The sequence below is a fragment of the Rhagoletis zephyria genome, unplaced genomic scaffold (genome assembly GCF_001687245.7).
Source record: "Rhagoletis zephyria isolate East Lansing unplaced genomic scaffold, Rhagoletis_zephyria_1.1 Rzeph_scaffold_03206, whole genome shotgun sequence".
Classification (NCBI taxonomy): Eukaryota; Metazoa; Arthropoda; class Insecta; order Diptera; family Tephritidae; genus Rhagoletis; species Rhagoletis zephyria.
The window spans coordinates 48846-64977 of record NW_016160289.1 but is presented as its reverse complement, the minus strand read 5'-3'; the positions used below and the strand labels follow the sequence as shown (position 1 = coordinate 64977).

At 35.5% G+C, this 16132-nt stretch overlaps 2 protein-coding genes across 4 annotated transcripts; one reads left to right on the top strand and one right to left on the bottom strand.

Moving 5' to 3' along the window:
* Positions 1–412: 412 nt before the first annotated feature.
* On the top strand, positions 413–11410 carry mei-38 (meiotic 38). Of its 2 annotated transcripts, none has more exons than XM_017623471.1 (5): positions 413–670; positions 765–833; positions 887–1650; positions 1712–1921; positions 10709–11410. In XM_017623471.1, the coding sequence occupies exons 1-5, from the start codon at positions 571–573 to the stop codon at positions 10799–10801; spliced, it is 1236 nt and encodes a 411-aa protein (XP_017478960.1). In that variant the 5' UTR covers positions 413–570; the 3' UTR covers positions 10802–11410. The 2 variants fall into 2 exon arrangements, with proteins under 2 accessions (XP_017478960.1, XP_017478961.1); XM_017623472.1 differs by having other exon boundaries at positions 1712–1912; positions 10709–10902.
* A 969-nt stretch (positions 11411–12379) lies between these two features.
* On the bottom strand, positions 12380–14055 carry sta (stubarista 40S ribosomal protein SA). 2 transcript variants are annotated; one of them, XM_017623468.1, is made up of 3 exons: positions 13973–14055; positions 13490–13733; positions 12380–13063 (listed from the first exon to the last, which is right to left on the bottom strand). In XM_017623468.1, exons 2-3 carry the CDS (start codon positions 13706–13708, stop codon positions 12470–12472), a joined length of 813 nt encoding a protein of 270 aa, XP_017478957.1. In that variant the 5' UTR covers positions 13709–13733; positions 13973–14055; the 3' UTR covers positions 12380–12469. The 2 variants fall into 2 exon arrangements, with proteins under 2 accessions (XP_017478957.1, XP_017478959.1); XM_017623470.1 differs by having other exon boundaries at positions 13907–14011.
* Between the last annotated feature and the right edge of the window lie 2077 nt (positions 14056–16132).

Sequence of the window (16132 nt, the reverse complement as noted above, 5' to 3'; positions counted from 1 at the left end):
AGCTGCGAAGTTTAGTTTTACATCAGAGTACAGAGATCAATTGCGTTAGCAAGTATTTTTATTTTTTTATTACTAATTATCTAAACAAATATTGTCTACGTGGTTCTTGGGCAATAAAGTTATTGGTACTGTAATGTGAGCGTTTATTAAGCAATGCGATGAAACGAACCTGAACGATTTGGGAATTCAGCGATTAATTCAAGGAAAATCGTAACGTACCTTCACAAAAAAAAATCGCTTCAACGATTTTGCTTTTGTTTTTAATTTTTTTCGGAAGTGGCAACCGCGCTCCGTGTCTACCACCCTGTACAAGCAATTAACGTAAATTTAGATTTGTTTATCACCCTGTAAATCTATTACATTTCGTGCTGTCAGTTTTTCAAACAATAGTTTTTTCTCGTTCTAACGCATGTAATCGTCAATGGTGTCAAAAATGAAAACGAATTTAAACTGTGATTTTGAAACGTCGCTCGCGCTAAATTGCTTTTATTTCGTCCAAATTTTGTGTATCAAATTAATGTGAATCTTTTGTTTAATATTTAGTTTTGTTCACTACATACACAAAATCAAATGGAGCATGTAAATATAAAGACTCTACAAGTGGATAATTTTAACTGGGACGACATTGAAGTTGGAAATCATGTGCTTGATCATTCGCAAAATTTCTTCGGTGAGCAAAGTTCTATGAGAACAAAACAATTGTTTGATGGCAAAATTCTTTACTTTTGTTTGATTCCACCCTTTTTTCAATACTGTAATGACAGGAAAAAAACATATAAAACACGAACGTCTGGACGAATCGGAAGGTAATATGGACTTGCTCAAAGAAATCGGTAAGTTGTTTAATATAAAGTTGTAATAAGTCATACAATTGTGGTTGTTGCAGATGCCTTTACTTTAGACGATACCTTGAGTGTAACTGAGGATAAGGAGAACTTAAACGTAGTAAGCACTCCGAGATCAACCATTAAAACTCCTTTGAAGGAAATACAATTAACAACATCGGTCGAAGACGAAAAACCCGATGTACAAAAACATAAAATTGAACCAGGAATAAATCCAATTGTAAATGAAGAATGCGGTGAGGTAAATGAAGCTGTTCATATAAATGAATCCCCAAAAAAATCATCAAACATAACGAATCCCGCAAACCCTATAACTCTTTCCGAATCACTGATTGCCCGCAACAGAGCGCGAATCAATCCAGGAGGAAGCAAAAAAATATCTTCTTCGCAAACTTCCTTAAATGACATGGGATCTATGGTTTCAAAACCAGTTGTATTATCAGAATCTTTAATTATGCGGAACAAAGCACGAATTAACCCAGGGGCAAAAAAGGAAATGAGTACGCCCATGATGGCAGATGGTAGTAGCTGCTCACAGGCCGGCGTAGTGGCAAAACAGGCGTCGGCGTCGGTTCCTCACGCTTATCAGTGCAACGAAGTCTATAAACGTCGAAAAGAAGAGATGTTGCGCACGCGTTTAGAAGAGGAACGAAAATGGCGTGAATTTCATAGCAGACCAGTACCTAATTTTAGGGCATGTCACAAATCTCTGGAGCAGAAAAAAGTTGTACATGCTGTGACAGTGCCTGTAACGCCTGTCGTTCTCAAAAAGTCTATTGAAGCTGAAGAAAAACGAAAGAAAAAAGTATGTTATATCAAGTAATCTTTAAATGTAAACATAATATTGCAGTTTATATTTTACTTAGCTGGAAGAATTAAAACCATTACACCAACCTAAATTCGAACCGCGCCCAACAACAGTACTGCATGAGGAACCTTTTGTACCCAAGAAGGCGCAAACTGTGTTGGTTGCATGTCCTTTTAATCTTCGTTCAGAGAAGCGGCTACAAGAACGTAAACAATATGATGCGGCAATACTGCGGACTATGGAGGAGAAGCAAAAACAGGTAGAAATTGTAAGCAAAGCAAACGATACTATTGAAAAAAGTACGAATATTCTTAAATGTTTAGGATTCGTAGTGTTGGTAAAATGTCCCCAGTGAATGTAGACGTTTTAAAGTGTCGTTTGCATTGCATGTATTTTGATGTTTTAAAACCGACGCACAAATTTTAATTACTGCAATGTGGCATCAACGCTTATGTCAAAACTTTTTCTTCCATTTTGTTGTACATTCTTGTTACTCAACTGTCATTTTCACTCAAGCAAAAGCTGCATTCATTCTCAATTTACGTTCGAGCTAGTCGCGATTTTAGTTTTTTCTTTGTGTTGTGCTTTATTTACTTCTGTTTTTGTGGCGATATAAATTGTAAGAATTATGTACAATTTACGGAAATCTGCTATATTTCATGTAAATCGATTGGCTATAGTGTTCTCATAACCACAAAGAGCAAAATTCCGACATTTCAGAATGAACAAAAACCGGAAAATTCCAATAGGTGGCGAATGAGTATTTTCGTACGCAATCACTCGTAGCGCCCGCACGATGGAGCTGCCGCCCTGACTGCAAAGAATTTAAAAATTTTTGTTAAATCTGTTGCTTTATACTATTTAAATTTGCTCATTTATTTTAAAATATCAATTTTTTGCATATGTTCTAACTTTCAAACCTGCTATCCAGCGCCATATTTCAAGGGTTCAGTAAGAAAGTTTTTACCGATTAGGTTATTTCAATCTGGTAGCCCTCATTGCGAACACCGTACATGGGGAATGACGAAAAAAAAAAAGGAATGACGAGGATGAAAATATGTGATAAATGGAAAGCAGAAACGTAATTCAAGCAATTCGACTTTTGTTCATATTCGAGCGTATTTTCATTCCATATTCAAGTACGAGGCAAATATTGCAAAAAAAAATATCTGCAAAATAACGCAAATCTTTTCGTGATATCTAATTCAATATTTCCGTAATTTTTACATAATTGTTACGGTTTCAATATCAAACAATCGTAAAAAAAAGAAAGTTGATCTTGGACAATTTTTTGGTAAATGTGATTAACTGCTCGAAGTAAAGAAATCGTGTAACCTACTTCGTAGCTAGCGAACTGCAGGCGTATCTCCGTTCCATCGAGTGCACCGCCTACGTATATACCTTCTATAACATCTTAAACATATTACACTGAGGTTTTTGTAATCACTGCTAACCACACATTGAGGCGCAAAGTGTAAACCTGTCATCATGGTGGATCGCCTAGTTAACTCGGAGGCCAACTCCAGGCGTATAGCTATGGTAGAAAGCTGCTTTGGTAGCTCAGGCGTGCCTTTGGCAATTCCTGGACGGGTGCTAGTTGGCGAAGGAGTTCTCACTAAAATGTGCCGCAAGCGTCCAAAGTCCAGACAATTCTTCCTCTTCAATGATATCTTAGTGTATGGTAATATTGTTATTGGGAAGAAGAAATATAATAAGCAGCATATTATGCCATTGGAAGAAGTGTCACTTGAATCATTAGAAGATAATGGTCAATACCGAAATGGCTGGCTCATACGTACCACAACAAAATCGTTTGTTGTTTTTGCCGCTACCAGCACTGAAAAGCAGGAATGGATGGCACACATCAACAAGTGTGTGGAAGATTTGTTGCGCAAGAGTGGCAAGAAGCCCGTTGAAAATCACGCTGCCGTATGGGTGCCTGACGCTGAGGCCACCCACTGTATGCATTGCAAGAAAACTCAATTCACAATGATCGTACGTCGTCATCATTGTCGTAATTGCGGAGCAGTCGTTTGCGGGCCTTGTTCGTCGAAGAAATTCCTATTACCTCAACAGAGCTCTAAGCCGGTGCGTGTGTGTACCGCTTGCTATGAACGGCTGTCTAAAGTCGTCAAAATAGAATCGTCCAAAACGGCTCTTGGAACTACTGCTGGAAACCAAGGGACACCTGCAGCGTCCATCGATGGTAATGGCGCTGGTGCAGTATCGAAATTAGCTGATAGTTCTGGGGATGACGATTCCGACGAGGAAGGCGCTGGCAATGTTAGCGAAATGCACGATGAACCACGTTTCTACGGTGATACAACTTTGTCGGCTGATGAATCTACAGCATCATCAGCGGCGCTCAATTCCAGCCACACACCCAGTTTTAACAACTGATGCGTGCAGTCAACTGCGTTGGTGGGGGGTTTATTAGAAGAACGCGGTGACGGGCATGGGGACAAATGCCGTCACAATGTCAGATGTAGAGGTGGGTGTGACGATATACAGCAAAGCAAGCAAACAAAAATTCATAAAATAAAACAGAAACAACAAAATGAAGAAACTGAAACAAACCAGCCAGAACAGCAAGAGGATGGACGTAATAAAAAGGTGTGGCATTTCGTCTGGCAACGAAAAGGATTAACAAAAATATTCTTCCCTGGAAATGGTGAGATAAAACATGAATATTTTTCTTTAAATTCCAATAGCAGTAACGAACATTTCCATATTCATTCATACATACCTTCTCACTATTAAGATTAATTTATTTTGTACATCTGTCTTGCTGCAGCCGTCGTCGTCTGCTTGTCGCAGTAAAACAATTTTCAATTTGCATAATTCATTTGCACACCACTGCTAGTGGCTGCGATTTAAGCATTGTAATTGTAGCTGGCATCATCAAATCTGCTAGAGACTTGAATAATCGCACATTACTGCTTAATACGTATCGACCTAAGCGGGGCGTAGTAGTACCACTACAAGAATAACAACGTTCAAAAGTATTGAGTTAATCTTATCTGTATATGTTTATTAGCAAACAAGTTGCTTTATTGGGTTCTCAGAAGAATTGCCTGTACTTGCGTCTACATTCTACTCATTTTGCCGCTTTATTTTGCTTATTCATAATTTGTTTCCTCTTTTGTACGATTTGGATATCTTTGCGTATATAGTTTTTTAAGTTAATCTTTTTGTGTGTCCCCAAAACTTTAGAGGCAAATTAGTCGAGAAAACAGCCTCGAGAATCGTTGGTAAATATCAGTGTTACGTTTTGGACATATAAATTCATAAAATTTACAATTTGGTAAATTTTTTCTGTATAATTTTTTGTCGCTGCGGGTGGGATTCATAATATAATAAGGATTGCATTTTCAAGGTTACTATGGACATAGTCACAGATACATATGTATTTCAGAGTAAAAAACTTTCTTTAAACTTTCAGAGTTTCGTTTAGTTTTCCGTAACATTAGCTATGATGATACCTGCACAAATTTTATGCTCTATGCGAATTATTTTAGCTTAATACTTTTTGTCTAATCTGGCCGGACCACTAAGAATTAATAATATTTTTACTCGAATTAAAATTTTCAAAAGCTTACTAACATGGTACGATGTGACGGGCCATTGTAGGTTAAGAAGTCACCTGTACCATCTAGGAGTCTGGTCAAGCGACCTACACATGCGAGGTTGTGCATTTTTTTGATACACGGTTTTGTACTTTAAACGACGATATGTATTTGCATTCACGCTATTGCAGATTCGCATTTTCTTATCTGCTGACTTAATTTCTTGGCATGAAATTGTTATCAGATAAGCCGCAGCGAGTAAATTTCTTTTCTTTGCTTCTGCAAACAAAACGAAAATCGTTAACGTAGTAAATACGTATGTAAATCTTATTTTAAATATAATTTAAATATTCAGTTGTGTTTGTTCTTCTTCTTTATGCAGATAAGATTGCTTTTGCAAACCATAATAATTACCGTTTTTTTTAATGTTTAATACGTTGCTGATATGTATAATGATTGAATGCTGCTATGGGAATTCACTGACACCTATTCCACAATTTATACACTTAAGTTGGCGTTAGCTCGAATGCACTTGTAATGATGATTCAATTCCTCTAGCTGTAAAGTTCGAATTATCAGCCAACTATCCGACTGAAAGTGCATTATTGTGGCTGGATTTGTTCTAAAAATTATAAAGTGCAAAGTTCTGAAGAAAGCCAATGAGTAAGGCACAATTTATCAGAGGCCTTTATGTTATTGACTCACTCTATGTACGCACGTAGGAGTCATTAAAGTCGTTTATTTAATATACTTATGTTCATTCACAATGTTTTCAAATTTTAGATGCAAGTTAATTAATTCCTTTTCAACAGAAGACATTCAGGCTAATGTACTTTCTATAATAACGATGTAAAAAGTTTCGGATGAACGATGTCTTAGTTAGAAATTTCATTCTTACCTTCGTTAGCAAAAATGGAGGCGTAGGAAAAAAGTTAATTGTAGAATGTGGATTGTGGATTCTGTAAACCCTAGATACACAATGGGACACAATTTTTGGGGCGGAATGATTCCAAATCAGGATAAAAGGTCTAGGACCCCTACGGTAAAACCGTCGAATCGTTTTGCATTCTTCGGTCAAATAAAAAATAAGATTTATTTTCAAAAATTTCACAAAAAAAAAACAAAAAAAAAAACAAATATACATATCCCCGTAAAATATGCTAAAACTTTTGTATGCTTTTTTTATAGTTTGTTTACAGTTAAATATAACTAACGTTTCGAATCATTATATTCAAAAAGAGCTGGTATTATATTTATGAACAAAATATAAAGCTTCACTGTATGTAAATACAAAATTTTCTCGAGTGTTGCTTTTTTTAGTTGTGACACTATTGAAGTTAATGAGCGATATGTATGTAACACCCTGGCAAAAAATTGCCTACATATTTTGACCATAAAATTGACCTGAGAATGCAAAATGATTTTACTAGGGCGTTTTTGAACCGAATTCTGCGCAATCAATTTCTAAAATAGGGCGTTCTTCAACCAAATTCTGAGAGAGGGCATTTTCGAACTGGCTGCCGAGGTAGGTCGATTTTCCACTTAGTCATTGATATCGAAGCAAATGCACAACATCATCATCTTAAAAAATTATGAAAGCCCAAAGGTATTTGTAGGTCCTTGAACTTTGTCATCCTAATGGGCTATACAACTGAATTCTAAAAATGTTTCTAAAAGTGCTGACTTAAAATTTTGAAAATTTGGTGAACGTTTTTCGAAAGTGTACCAATTTAATTGTTGTTTGTGTTGTCTAACTTTTTTGCGCCAGTGCAGCAAATTCGTATTGACCTTTAGACTTTTATCAGCTAANGTGAATGAAAGCAGCAGCGAATAAAATGTTCAGCAAAGTTGTAGAAAAGAGCAAAGTTGTAGGTGGAGCAAAGAATGTGCAGCTATTAATTATGAAACGCTGCTGCTGTCGCACAAAGCAAAGCGCACCTGCCAGCGCCTAACAGCTCACACACTCGCACATCCCTTGCGCGCGTATGCCTCTCCCTTTTTTCGTGCTTTATAGCCTGTTTCATTTTCATTTTTTTTTTTCTTTCTGGCGTGCGGCAACACTAGTTTTTTCCTTCAGCTTCCTTTCCTCTATTAATACTTACAGTGACGAGCAAAACTGTAACATGGTGTAACTCTTTTTAATGCAGCCATCGCTATATTTCCAAGTTCAAAAGACTTTCATCCTTTTGTTGTATATTCTTGTTGGCACATCCCTGCTCCCTCTCTCATAACGATTTGAAGTCAATACAACAACAATAAAAAAACCAGCAGACAAAAATGTAAATTGAGGCAGACGCTACAGTTTTGCACTCACTCTCAGTTTTACATTTGACAGTTATCTCTTATGTAGTTGGAAGTCAGATGACTTTTTTCTGTATTGTAATTTATTGACGAAGTGATCACCAGTAAATAATATAGTTAATCAGGAACCATAAATGTAAATAATAGATTTACTGCGGAAAGGCGGGACCGCACGAAAAGTGGCAAAAAATTTTGGAATTTGCTACTTGAAAATGTTAAGACTGAGAAAAAATATAGCCTAAAGTGTTCCCATGGACAAAGGAGGTCGTCAAAAAATATTACGGTACGATATCTTGTGAACTTAGCAGCAAGTAGCGATGCAGCCACTATTACAGAAGCGCTTAAGGTATTAAACTTTAACGCAAATCAATGGACAGCGAGGCGAAGAATTCCAAAATTGAGCGCAAAGGCATCACAAAGAAGAAAAAAGCAAATTTGTTAAAAATACAGGTGCGAGTGCGGCAGCATTTTGCTGTACACACGAAAACCGAACCGTTGCCTATTGGGATATGTTAGACCGTTCAGAATACAATAAAAAACATATTTTTAAGTTTCAATTGAAGGTTATTTGGTCCGAAAAGACTAAATTAATCGCTTTCAATCAGATGGCCGGGCATGGTATTAAAAGACCCAAATTAAGCCCATGCGCAGCATGTAAGGCAAACTGTGAATAACAGTGGTCGGTCAATAATAGTTTTGCGTTGTATTTCAAAAATTTTCTTGGTCTGTTAGTACACATTATGCGTGAGGAACAGTATCTGTTCATATTTCAACAAAATTTGCAAGATGTAGTCGAAAAAATGAGAGTTTCTGCTGAAAAATCACCCAAAACACACTGCACATATTCGCAAAGACTGGATACAAAAGGAAAAATTTGCTAATTTCAAATGACCTCCACAATGCGCGGACATGAATCTCATTGAGAATTTGCGAAAACAACTAAAAGCACAGCTTACTTAGTATCCAAGTCCGTAAAATCGAGTACATGAGCTGTGAAAGCAAACTAAGGATATACCTCCAGAATTTTTACAGAGATACAAATAAGGTATGCCAAATCGTTTCCAGGAACTGAAACAAGCAAAAGAGTACTGAACATTGTGCTAGTAGTGCTTTTTTTTCGTGAAAATTGTTAAAAAGCTCTTAAAAATATATGAGTGCAAAACTGTAACATCTGCCTTAATTTACATTTTTGTCTGCTGGTTTTTTTATTGTTGTTGTATTGACTTCAAATCATTATGAGGGAGGGAGTAGGGATGTACCAACAAGAATATACAGCAAAAGTATGAAAGTCGTTAGAACTTGGAAAGATAGCGATGGCTGAAGTAAAAAGTGTTACACCATGTTACAGTTTTGCCCGTCACTGTATGTAACTATCTGATGTGGCGTGCGTGGTTTGCACTCTTTTCATTATTATTTTTTTTTAGTACCTCCTACTGCCGTGCCCCACTGTTCTGTTGAGCTTTGCTGCCAGACGTACGACGTTGGGGATTTGATTTGATTTATACATACAAACATAATTACATATATTCACATACAAAGGCACAGTTCATGGGTCTGGGCTGGTCTATTATAAAAATAGCAGACTTGTGTTGTGCTACAACAACGGTGCTCTCCCGAGCAGACGCTTTTGTCGTTGCTTCTTTTAGTTTATAAAACTCCTCCGTTTATTTTTGTGATTACATTTACATATTTCTAGTTATTTGCAGCACCTACCTATAGAAATGTACTCTGCGATAATTTCACTTGTTCTGCCTTGTTGACTTCAAGCGTCACCAATGTGATGTACTGCTTGTTTGCGCCTTCTCCTTGCCTTTTGGCTGACTGTTTGTTTGCCGCGGTCTGGCGCTATTTGTTCTTCAGTGCTTTACTTCTTGTGCCACCCGTCTGCCTGCGATTTTTTATTGTTTTCTTTCACCGCGTGGTTACAACCATGCATTGTTGAGTGTAAATTAAAAACTTTGCATTTTTCTTTCATCTCTGCTCAACGTATGTTTTCTTTCTTGAAATGGAGCACATGCACCGTTGCATAAAAAATTAAAGAAATTCAAAAGCTGAACTCGCTGTAATTACTTACGTTAGCGAATATCCATATTTACTTCTATTTTGAAATCCAATCTCTGCACTATCCGTTTGTTGCCTGTGTGATTGTTTGAATGACTACCAGAGGTTTTCAAAGACAAAAACGTTTTCCATAATAGATACAGTTCATATACATAGAAGCTACCACTGTTTCCATGTACATATATCTGTGCCCGTTAGTTAAAGTAGCCTAAGTCGTGATAGGCCATTTTCTCTTTAGAGCAATATTTCATCGGGTTCCTAAAGAATATTTTAACGATTAACTTGCCATAGATGTAGTTTAAGATGCCGGAATAAGAAGAAATCATTGGGTGTCAAATCAGGACTGTACAGAGGATTGAGATTGATTACATGTCATTTAAGAATTAAGCAGGCTCAGATTATTTAAATTCCTAAATTATCCTTTTTTAAAAGGATGTAATCAATGTAATATAACAGTTTCGAGCGCTTTCATTGATCCTAGAAAATGATATTACCCAAAAGCAAATAACTCATTTTCTTACGTGTAATTTCAATGGGAAAACTAAAGGCTCGCGGCGGCACCTCTTACAATTGTCCTAGAGAGGTGAGATTCATGGAGGATCGTTACTATACCAAATGATAAAATTTGAGTCTTAAGCCGGTCGTATTGCGCGATTTGTTTAATTTAGACGTGGTGTAATGTTCAGACATACATGCATATGTGTTTTATTTGGGTCGATTATAGATGTCAACGCAACCTCAGTTGGGTTGGCGATGGGCAACGCCGCTGAAATGAAAATGTCATACCTACTCCGGTATCCGACAGATGCCATGCACATGTATGTATATTATGAATAGCAACTATAGTTAAGTTCTATTAAGTTGAAGGTAATACAATACCAGCAACTAAGACTTGAATGTAAATAAGCTGAAGAAATAGTTAAAAAAATAAATAAATTATCTAAATGAAAATTTCCGCGGCAACCACAAAAATACAGTGGCCAATATAGCAACTCAGTTGCCAGTTGCCATCTGTAATACCATTTTAGCCACTGGCCGCCCAACTGAAGTTCGGTTGCCATCCGTAATCGACCCATTAGATTTCTTTTCAATGACTAATCGTGTTGCAATACTTTCCTTTATTTCAGGAAGAAGAAGAACGTAAAAAACGTGAAGAAGCACGCATTAAGGAGTTGCGAAAGCTCACTACATTTAAAGCACGACCAAATCCTTTCAAGTAGACTCCTACCAACAACCACAGTAATACATAGATATATAGTTATAAAAATGATTTGAACGCCACATGTTAATATACATAAATATCAATTAAAATATCAAAACACAAAAAAAAATAAAAAACAAACAATATCTATAAATACCGCGAAATATCGATGCATACTTAAATAACACTTTGAACAATAAGAAATGTATAATTTTTATATCGAAATGTACGAACGTTTTTATTGTCACTTATTACTATGCTTATTATTATTGCTATTATTTTAAATTTGTAAGTTTTTGGAATATTCATATTTAACAACAAAATGAATAACATGTTATCGCAATAAATAACACAATTTTATAAATTATACTAAAAAATCTTGAAGCTCCCGCATAAAATCACCACAATAAAAAGAAAGTCTATACCACAATAGAAATATAATAGCTATACGATTCAATTATTTACATTTGTGTTAACACACTTAATGGTCACATTTTATAAACAAAAAATATTCGTATGATAAAATACTGAGAGCCGTGCCGGAGTTCATGTATTGTATTGTATATTACCCCAATAACTAATCCGTGACGACAGTGTATTATAAAATATCGGCTTGGAATTTTTTATTGATTTAATGCGAAAAAACTATATATTTGATTGTAGCTATAAGTGATTTTATTTTTTCTTTAAATTTTTGTTACNTAATGGTCACATTTTATAAACAAAAAATATTCGTATGATAAAATACTGAGCCGTGCCGGAGTTCATGTATTGTATTGTATATTACCCCAATAACTAATCCATGATGACAGTGTATTATAAAATATCGGCTTGGAATTTTTTTATTGATTTAATGCGAAAAAACTATATATTTGATTGTAGCTATAAGTGATTTAATTTTTTCTTTAAATTTTTGTTACTTTTTTTTTCTGGTATTATCAAAGCTGTGCATATTTTGCAAATTCCTTCGCTAACTATTGACAATGCGCAAGTTTATTTTCAAAAAACTTCTTTTTGTGAGAAAATCAAGTTTAAAATTGCATAATCTACTTTTTAAGTTTATTTCCATTTATCCAAACTACTTTTTCTCTAGACTAGAAAATTAAATATATAAATTCGTAATAAAAACACTAATTGAATATACAAATTTAATAATAAATAGATTATTTTTACACAAAATTGCAGTGTTTTATTTCGAATTTTCTAAAAGGCAAGTTTAGTTTTCCTATAGACAAAAAAACCCGGCACTCAGAANTATTTTTACACAAAATTGCAGTGTTTTATTTCGAATTTTCTAAAAGGCAATTTAGTTTTCCTATAGACAAAAAACCCGGCACTCATGCACAGCAAGTATCCGCACCATAATCATAATTCATAGACCGAAAAACACCAGGCACCCAGAAATGCTCAGCAAGTATCAGCACCAGAATTTTTCCTCCTGCTACGTTTGGCGGAAGCGATTTGGCGAAGCATACTTTTAGGGGCATATCAAGGCAGGAAGTGCAAAGCTGAGGCGCAACCACAAAAACCCTTCCACTCATTAAGGAATCAAATACAACACAACAAACATGGTAAAAAAATAGTCCAATTGATGTACCAATAAAATTACTTTATTTCGGTCATTTAGCCATCGCCTACAGAGTTAATTTTTCACAAAACTCTTTATTTCGAATTCTGTGCCAATGCTTTAGAAGTTACCATCTCCACCCCATGAAGTCTTGACGGCATCGTCATTCCAGTCTTCAGTTCCACCAGGAGTCTCAGCGGCAACTTCATCAGCCCAGTTGGTAGCTTCCTCAACTGGATGTTCAACAACCTCTTCAACCTTGGGAGGTGGCAACAACTCCTTGGCAGTGGCTTCTTCCTTCTCAGCTTCCTCAGGATCGCGGTAGAAGTACAAATCGACCACAACTGGCCACTCAGTGACACGCGAGATTGTTCCGCGCAGACGGAGTACTTCACGTGCCAACAGCCACCACATCAAACCGATGGAGTGAGGTGCCTTGTTGTTACATGGAATAGCAATATCAATATAACGCAGAGGCGAATCAGTGTTGCAGAATGCGATGACGGGGATGTTCACATATGAAGCTTCCATGATGGGCTGATGATCGGTGTTTGGGTCAGTAACCACCAACAGACGAGGTTCACGGAAAGCCGGTTGAATTTGATTGGTAAATGCACCAGGAGTGAAACGGCCAGCAATTGGTGTTGTATCGGTGTACTTAGCGAACTTCAGTACAGCACGCTGACCAATGGGACGCGACGAAATGACGAAGACCTGAAATAACGTCATTTATTAGAAATGTACATTTCCTATAAATTAGAACGATTCTCTAATAAATTTGTTTAGTGTGCCATCAGCGGTTAGGTTGGCTTCATTGAATTTCAGACCCGAAAGATTAGAAAAAAATCATCATGTGCACACTGTACAAACATATTAGCCTGTTCACGTGCTCCACAATTTGCAAGTTTTAAGGTATTTACTTAGAAAGCTGTTTTCACCTGAAATAATCCTTATGCGACGTGGCCAACAGCTTTCCCGTAAAACCTGCGAATTCTANAGGTATTTACTTAGAAAGCTGTTTTCACCTGAAATAATCCTTATGCGACGGGGCCCAACAGCTTTCCCGTAAAACCTACGAATTCTGCAATCCGGGAACATGCTAACATATATATAACGGTATAGTTTTTATTTACCACTTACATCTTGTGGGTACTCGATGGCGGCAATGGCGCGGGCAGCCAACATCAGCTTTTCCCAGGTCTTGCCCAGATTGATGATGTTGATACCATCAGAGCGGCGCTTGTAAACGTACTGTTCCATTTGGAAGTTGACGTTATCCGAACCCAAATGGGTGAAGGCCAACAACATCTTGGTGATATCATCCTCTTTAAGGGACAGAATATCTAAGCCTCCCGACATTTTAACGTATTAAGAGTTACGGAACCTGTAGGGCGGAAAAAAGTAAGTTAAAAATTAGTGGTGTATTATCCATAACCTCAAAGATTAACTATACACGTGTCGGAATGTGGTCAGCAAAAATTAACAAATTATGCATTAATGACTCTTAAGTAAACATATGTATACTAAATTAACTTATAGATTTTATATTGCACTAACTTTTTCTTTAAGATTTCACATTTTTGTATGTAAAACTGCTTCTTTTCTGAAGAAAAATGAACTTACGTTGCGGATGCCACTGGGAGCGTTGACAAAATGGCAGATTGTCACTTTGCTTTCGAAGTGCTGTGCCAGATTCGAAATTCTTCCTTATTGTAATAGATTTTCGATATTGCTTGACATTTGTGTGTTGCCACACTGAATTAATTCCTTTACGTAAAGATGAAGTCATTACAGGACATAACCGGAATTAAATATACCACCCTTTCAATATTTGAAAGCAATTAGTTTAAGTTATTCTGGTATTATTAAAAAAAAAATGTATTAGGGTTGTTACGTGGGTATTGATGTGTTAGCTCTATTGCATAAATAGAGAGAAAGAGCAGAATAAAAGTTAATTTTCGTAAAAAGTTTTAGATTTATTAGGCAAGCATGTGAGTTCTTTAACGATCTTTGTATGCATATTCAAGTGCTAAACACTTTTTTGTAAAAAGGCTTCAGATATGTATGCGGGTGAGAAGAATGAAGAAAAATATTTGTGAGATTTTTTAATAAAAATTATTTGCTAAATAAAATATTAATTTCCACCACCAATTTTGGCGCACAAATTTGATTTTGCTTTGAAATCTTTACGGTTGTAATGAAAATCAAAAAATTTACGCTGAGGGTAACGCATTCATCAATATTTTTCATCCGATTATTTTATATAGAAAATTGAGAATAAAAAAGAAATTGTTCATAGCTGTTGTGTGTTACATCTCTAACCACTTGGCTACAAAAGGAAAATATACGTGGAACTGCTTAGTACCAAGTTTTATGTAAGAAAAATGAAATCGAATAACAAGAAAATTCTAAATTCGATAAATATTTCATAAAAATTTTGACAGTTAAGAGAGCTTCGTGGTTTAAGCTATACCGAAAAAATATACCCGTTTTTATTTTGAAATAAAAAAAATTTATTTAGGGGTCGCTCAAAGCGCTCAAAGTTTTCCATGTATTTTATATATATTTTTTTGTGCAAATGGTAGAATTCTTGAAAATCAATATTTTCGATCAGAAAACTCTTTCTCTTCCGGAGACTTCCAATAAAAATGTCGCATTTTTAGCAAAATTTGCCACCTTGCGACACAGCTGATTACTTTTGTATGAAAGCTTTCTTGCGAAAAAATTGCGACATTGCCATAATATTTTATGTGGCATTCATTGCAAACTCAAAGTCGCGGAACGCATGTTTTTTATTGTCTTGACATACTTCAAGAAAAATATATCAGTTAAAGCTGCTTCGAAGTTTAATTGTAAAAACTTTTTTTTTTTTAATTTTACATTTGCAATCCGGAGTTGCGACAATAAAAAAAAAAATTAAATTGTTCACAACTGTTGTTGTTTGAGATTGAAAATGAGAATATCTTTGAGAGTTTGTGTTTTGAATTTTTAAATTATATTGCCATTTCGCCAAAAATGCCACTTCGCGACGTTTTATGAATCGCGCTATTGATTTCCAAGAATTCTATACCGTTTCTACGAAAAATTGGGCTTTCCCCAGGTAAAATATAGTGAAAACTTTGAGCGCTTTGAGCGAGACCTAAATATTTTTTGATTGCAAAATAAAAAAAATACGAGTATAATTTTTTTTCGTTATAGAACAGGCGGTGAGAACATAAAACTTTCGACTTTCGACGAATTTAAAATGATTCCTAGAAATAATTTTATTTCACTTACCTCTTTATCGATCAATAATGTATGTAAATTAAAATTTGCAGCCTTTGATATTTATTTTTTTTCTGTATACATTTATTGCATTGTTACTGACGCTCCAGTGTCTACCACAACAATTTAGATTTTTATGATTTTTTTTAAATATATTTTTTACATCGTTAAATACTTTTTTTTTTGTTAAGTTTAAAAGTTGTTTTTATTCATGTTAATTTTCATTTAATTTGTAAGCGCATCCGCTTGTGATTTTTTTACAATGTTTATGCCTTGTAGCATATCTTTTTTATTTATTTATGAGTGTTTTTAAATGCGTTCATATTTGGCAAAATGTTTTGAGTGTGTGCTTTGAAAATGCACGAATTCTGCTTTTCTCCATGCACTTCTGGATATCGTCAGCCATTCTATTACAATTCGAACACCAATTGTAATAAAATGCTTTTTTCACAGTTACAATTTTTAAATACAGGGTGAGTTGTTTTATGATTTACACATTTTTAGAATTGGTTTTATTTT

Coding starts and splice junctions, on each gene's coding strand:
- mei-38 (XM_017623471.1), top strand. CDS start 571: ATGGAGCATGTAAATATAAAGACTCTACAAGTGGATAATTTTAACTGG. Junction 834..886: donor GGACTTGCTCAAAGAAATCG/GTAAGTTGTTTA, acceptor TGGTTGTTGCAG/ATGCCTTTACTTTAGACGAT. Junction 1,651..1,711: donor AAGAAAAACGAAAGAAAAAA/GTATGTTATATC, acceptor TATTTTACTTAG/CTGGAAGAATTAAAACCATT.
- sta (XM_017623468.1), bottom strand. CDS start 13,708: ATGTCGGGAGGCTTAGATATTCTGTCCCTTAAAGAGGATGATATCACC. Junction 13,064..13,489: donor CCATCGAGTACCCACAAGAT/GTAAGTGGTAAA, acceptor ACGTTATTTCAG/GTCTTCGTCATTTCGTCGCG.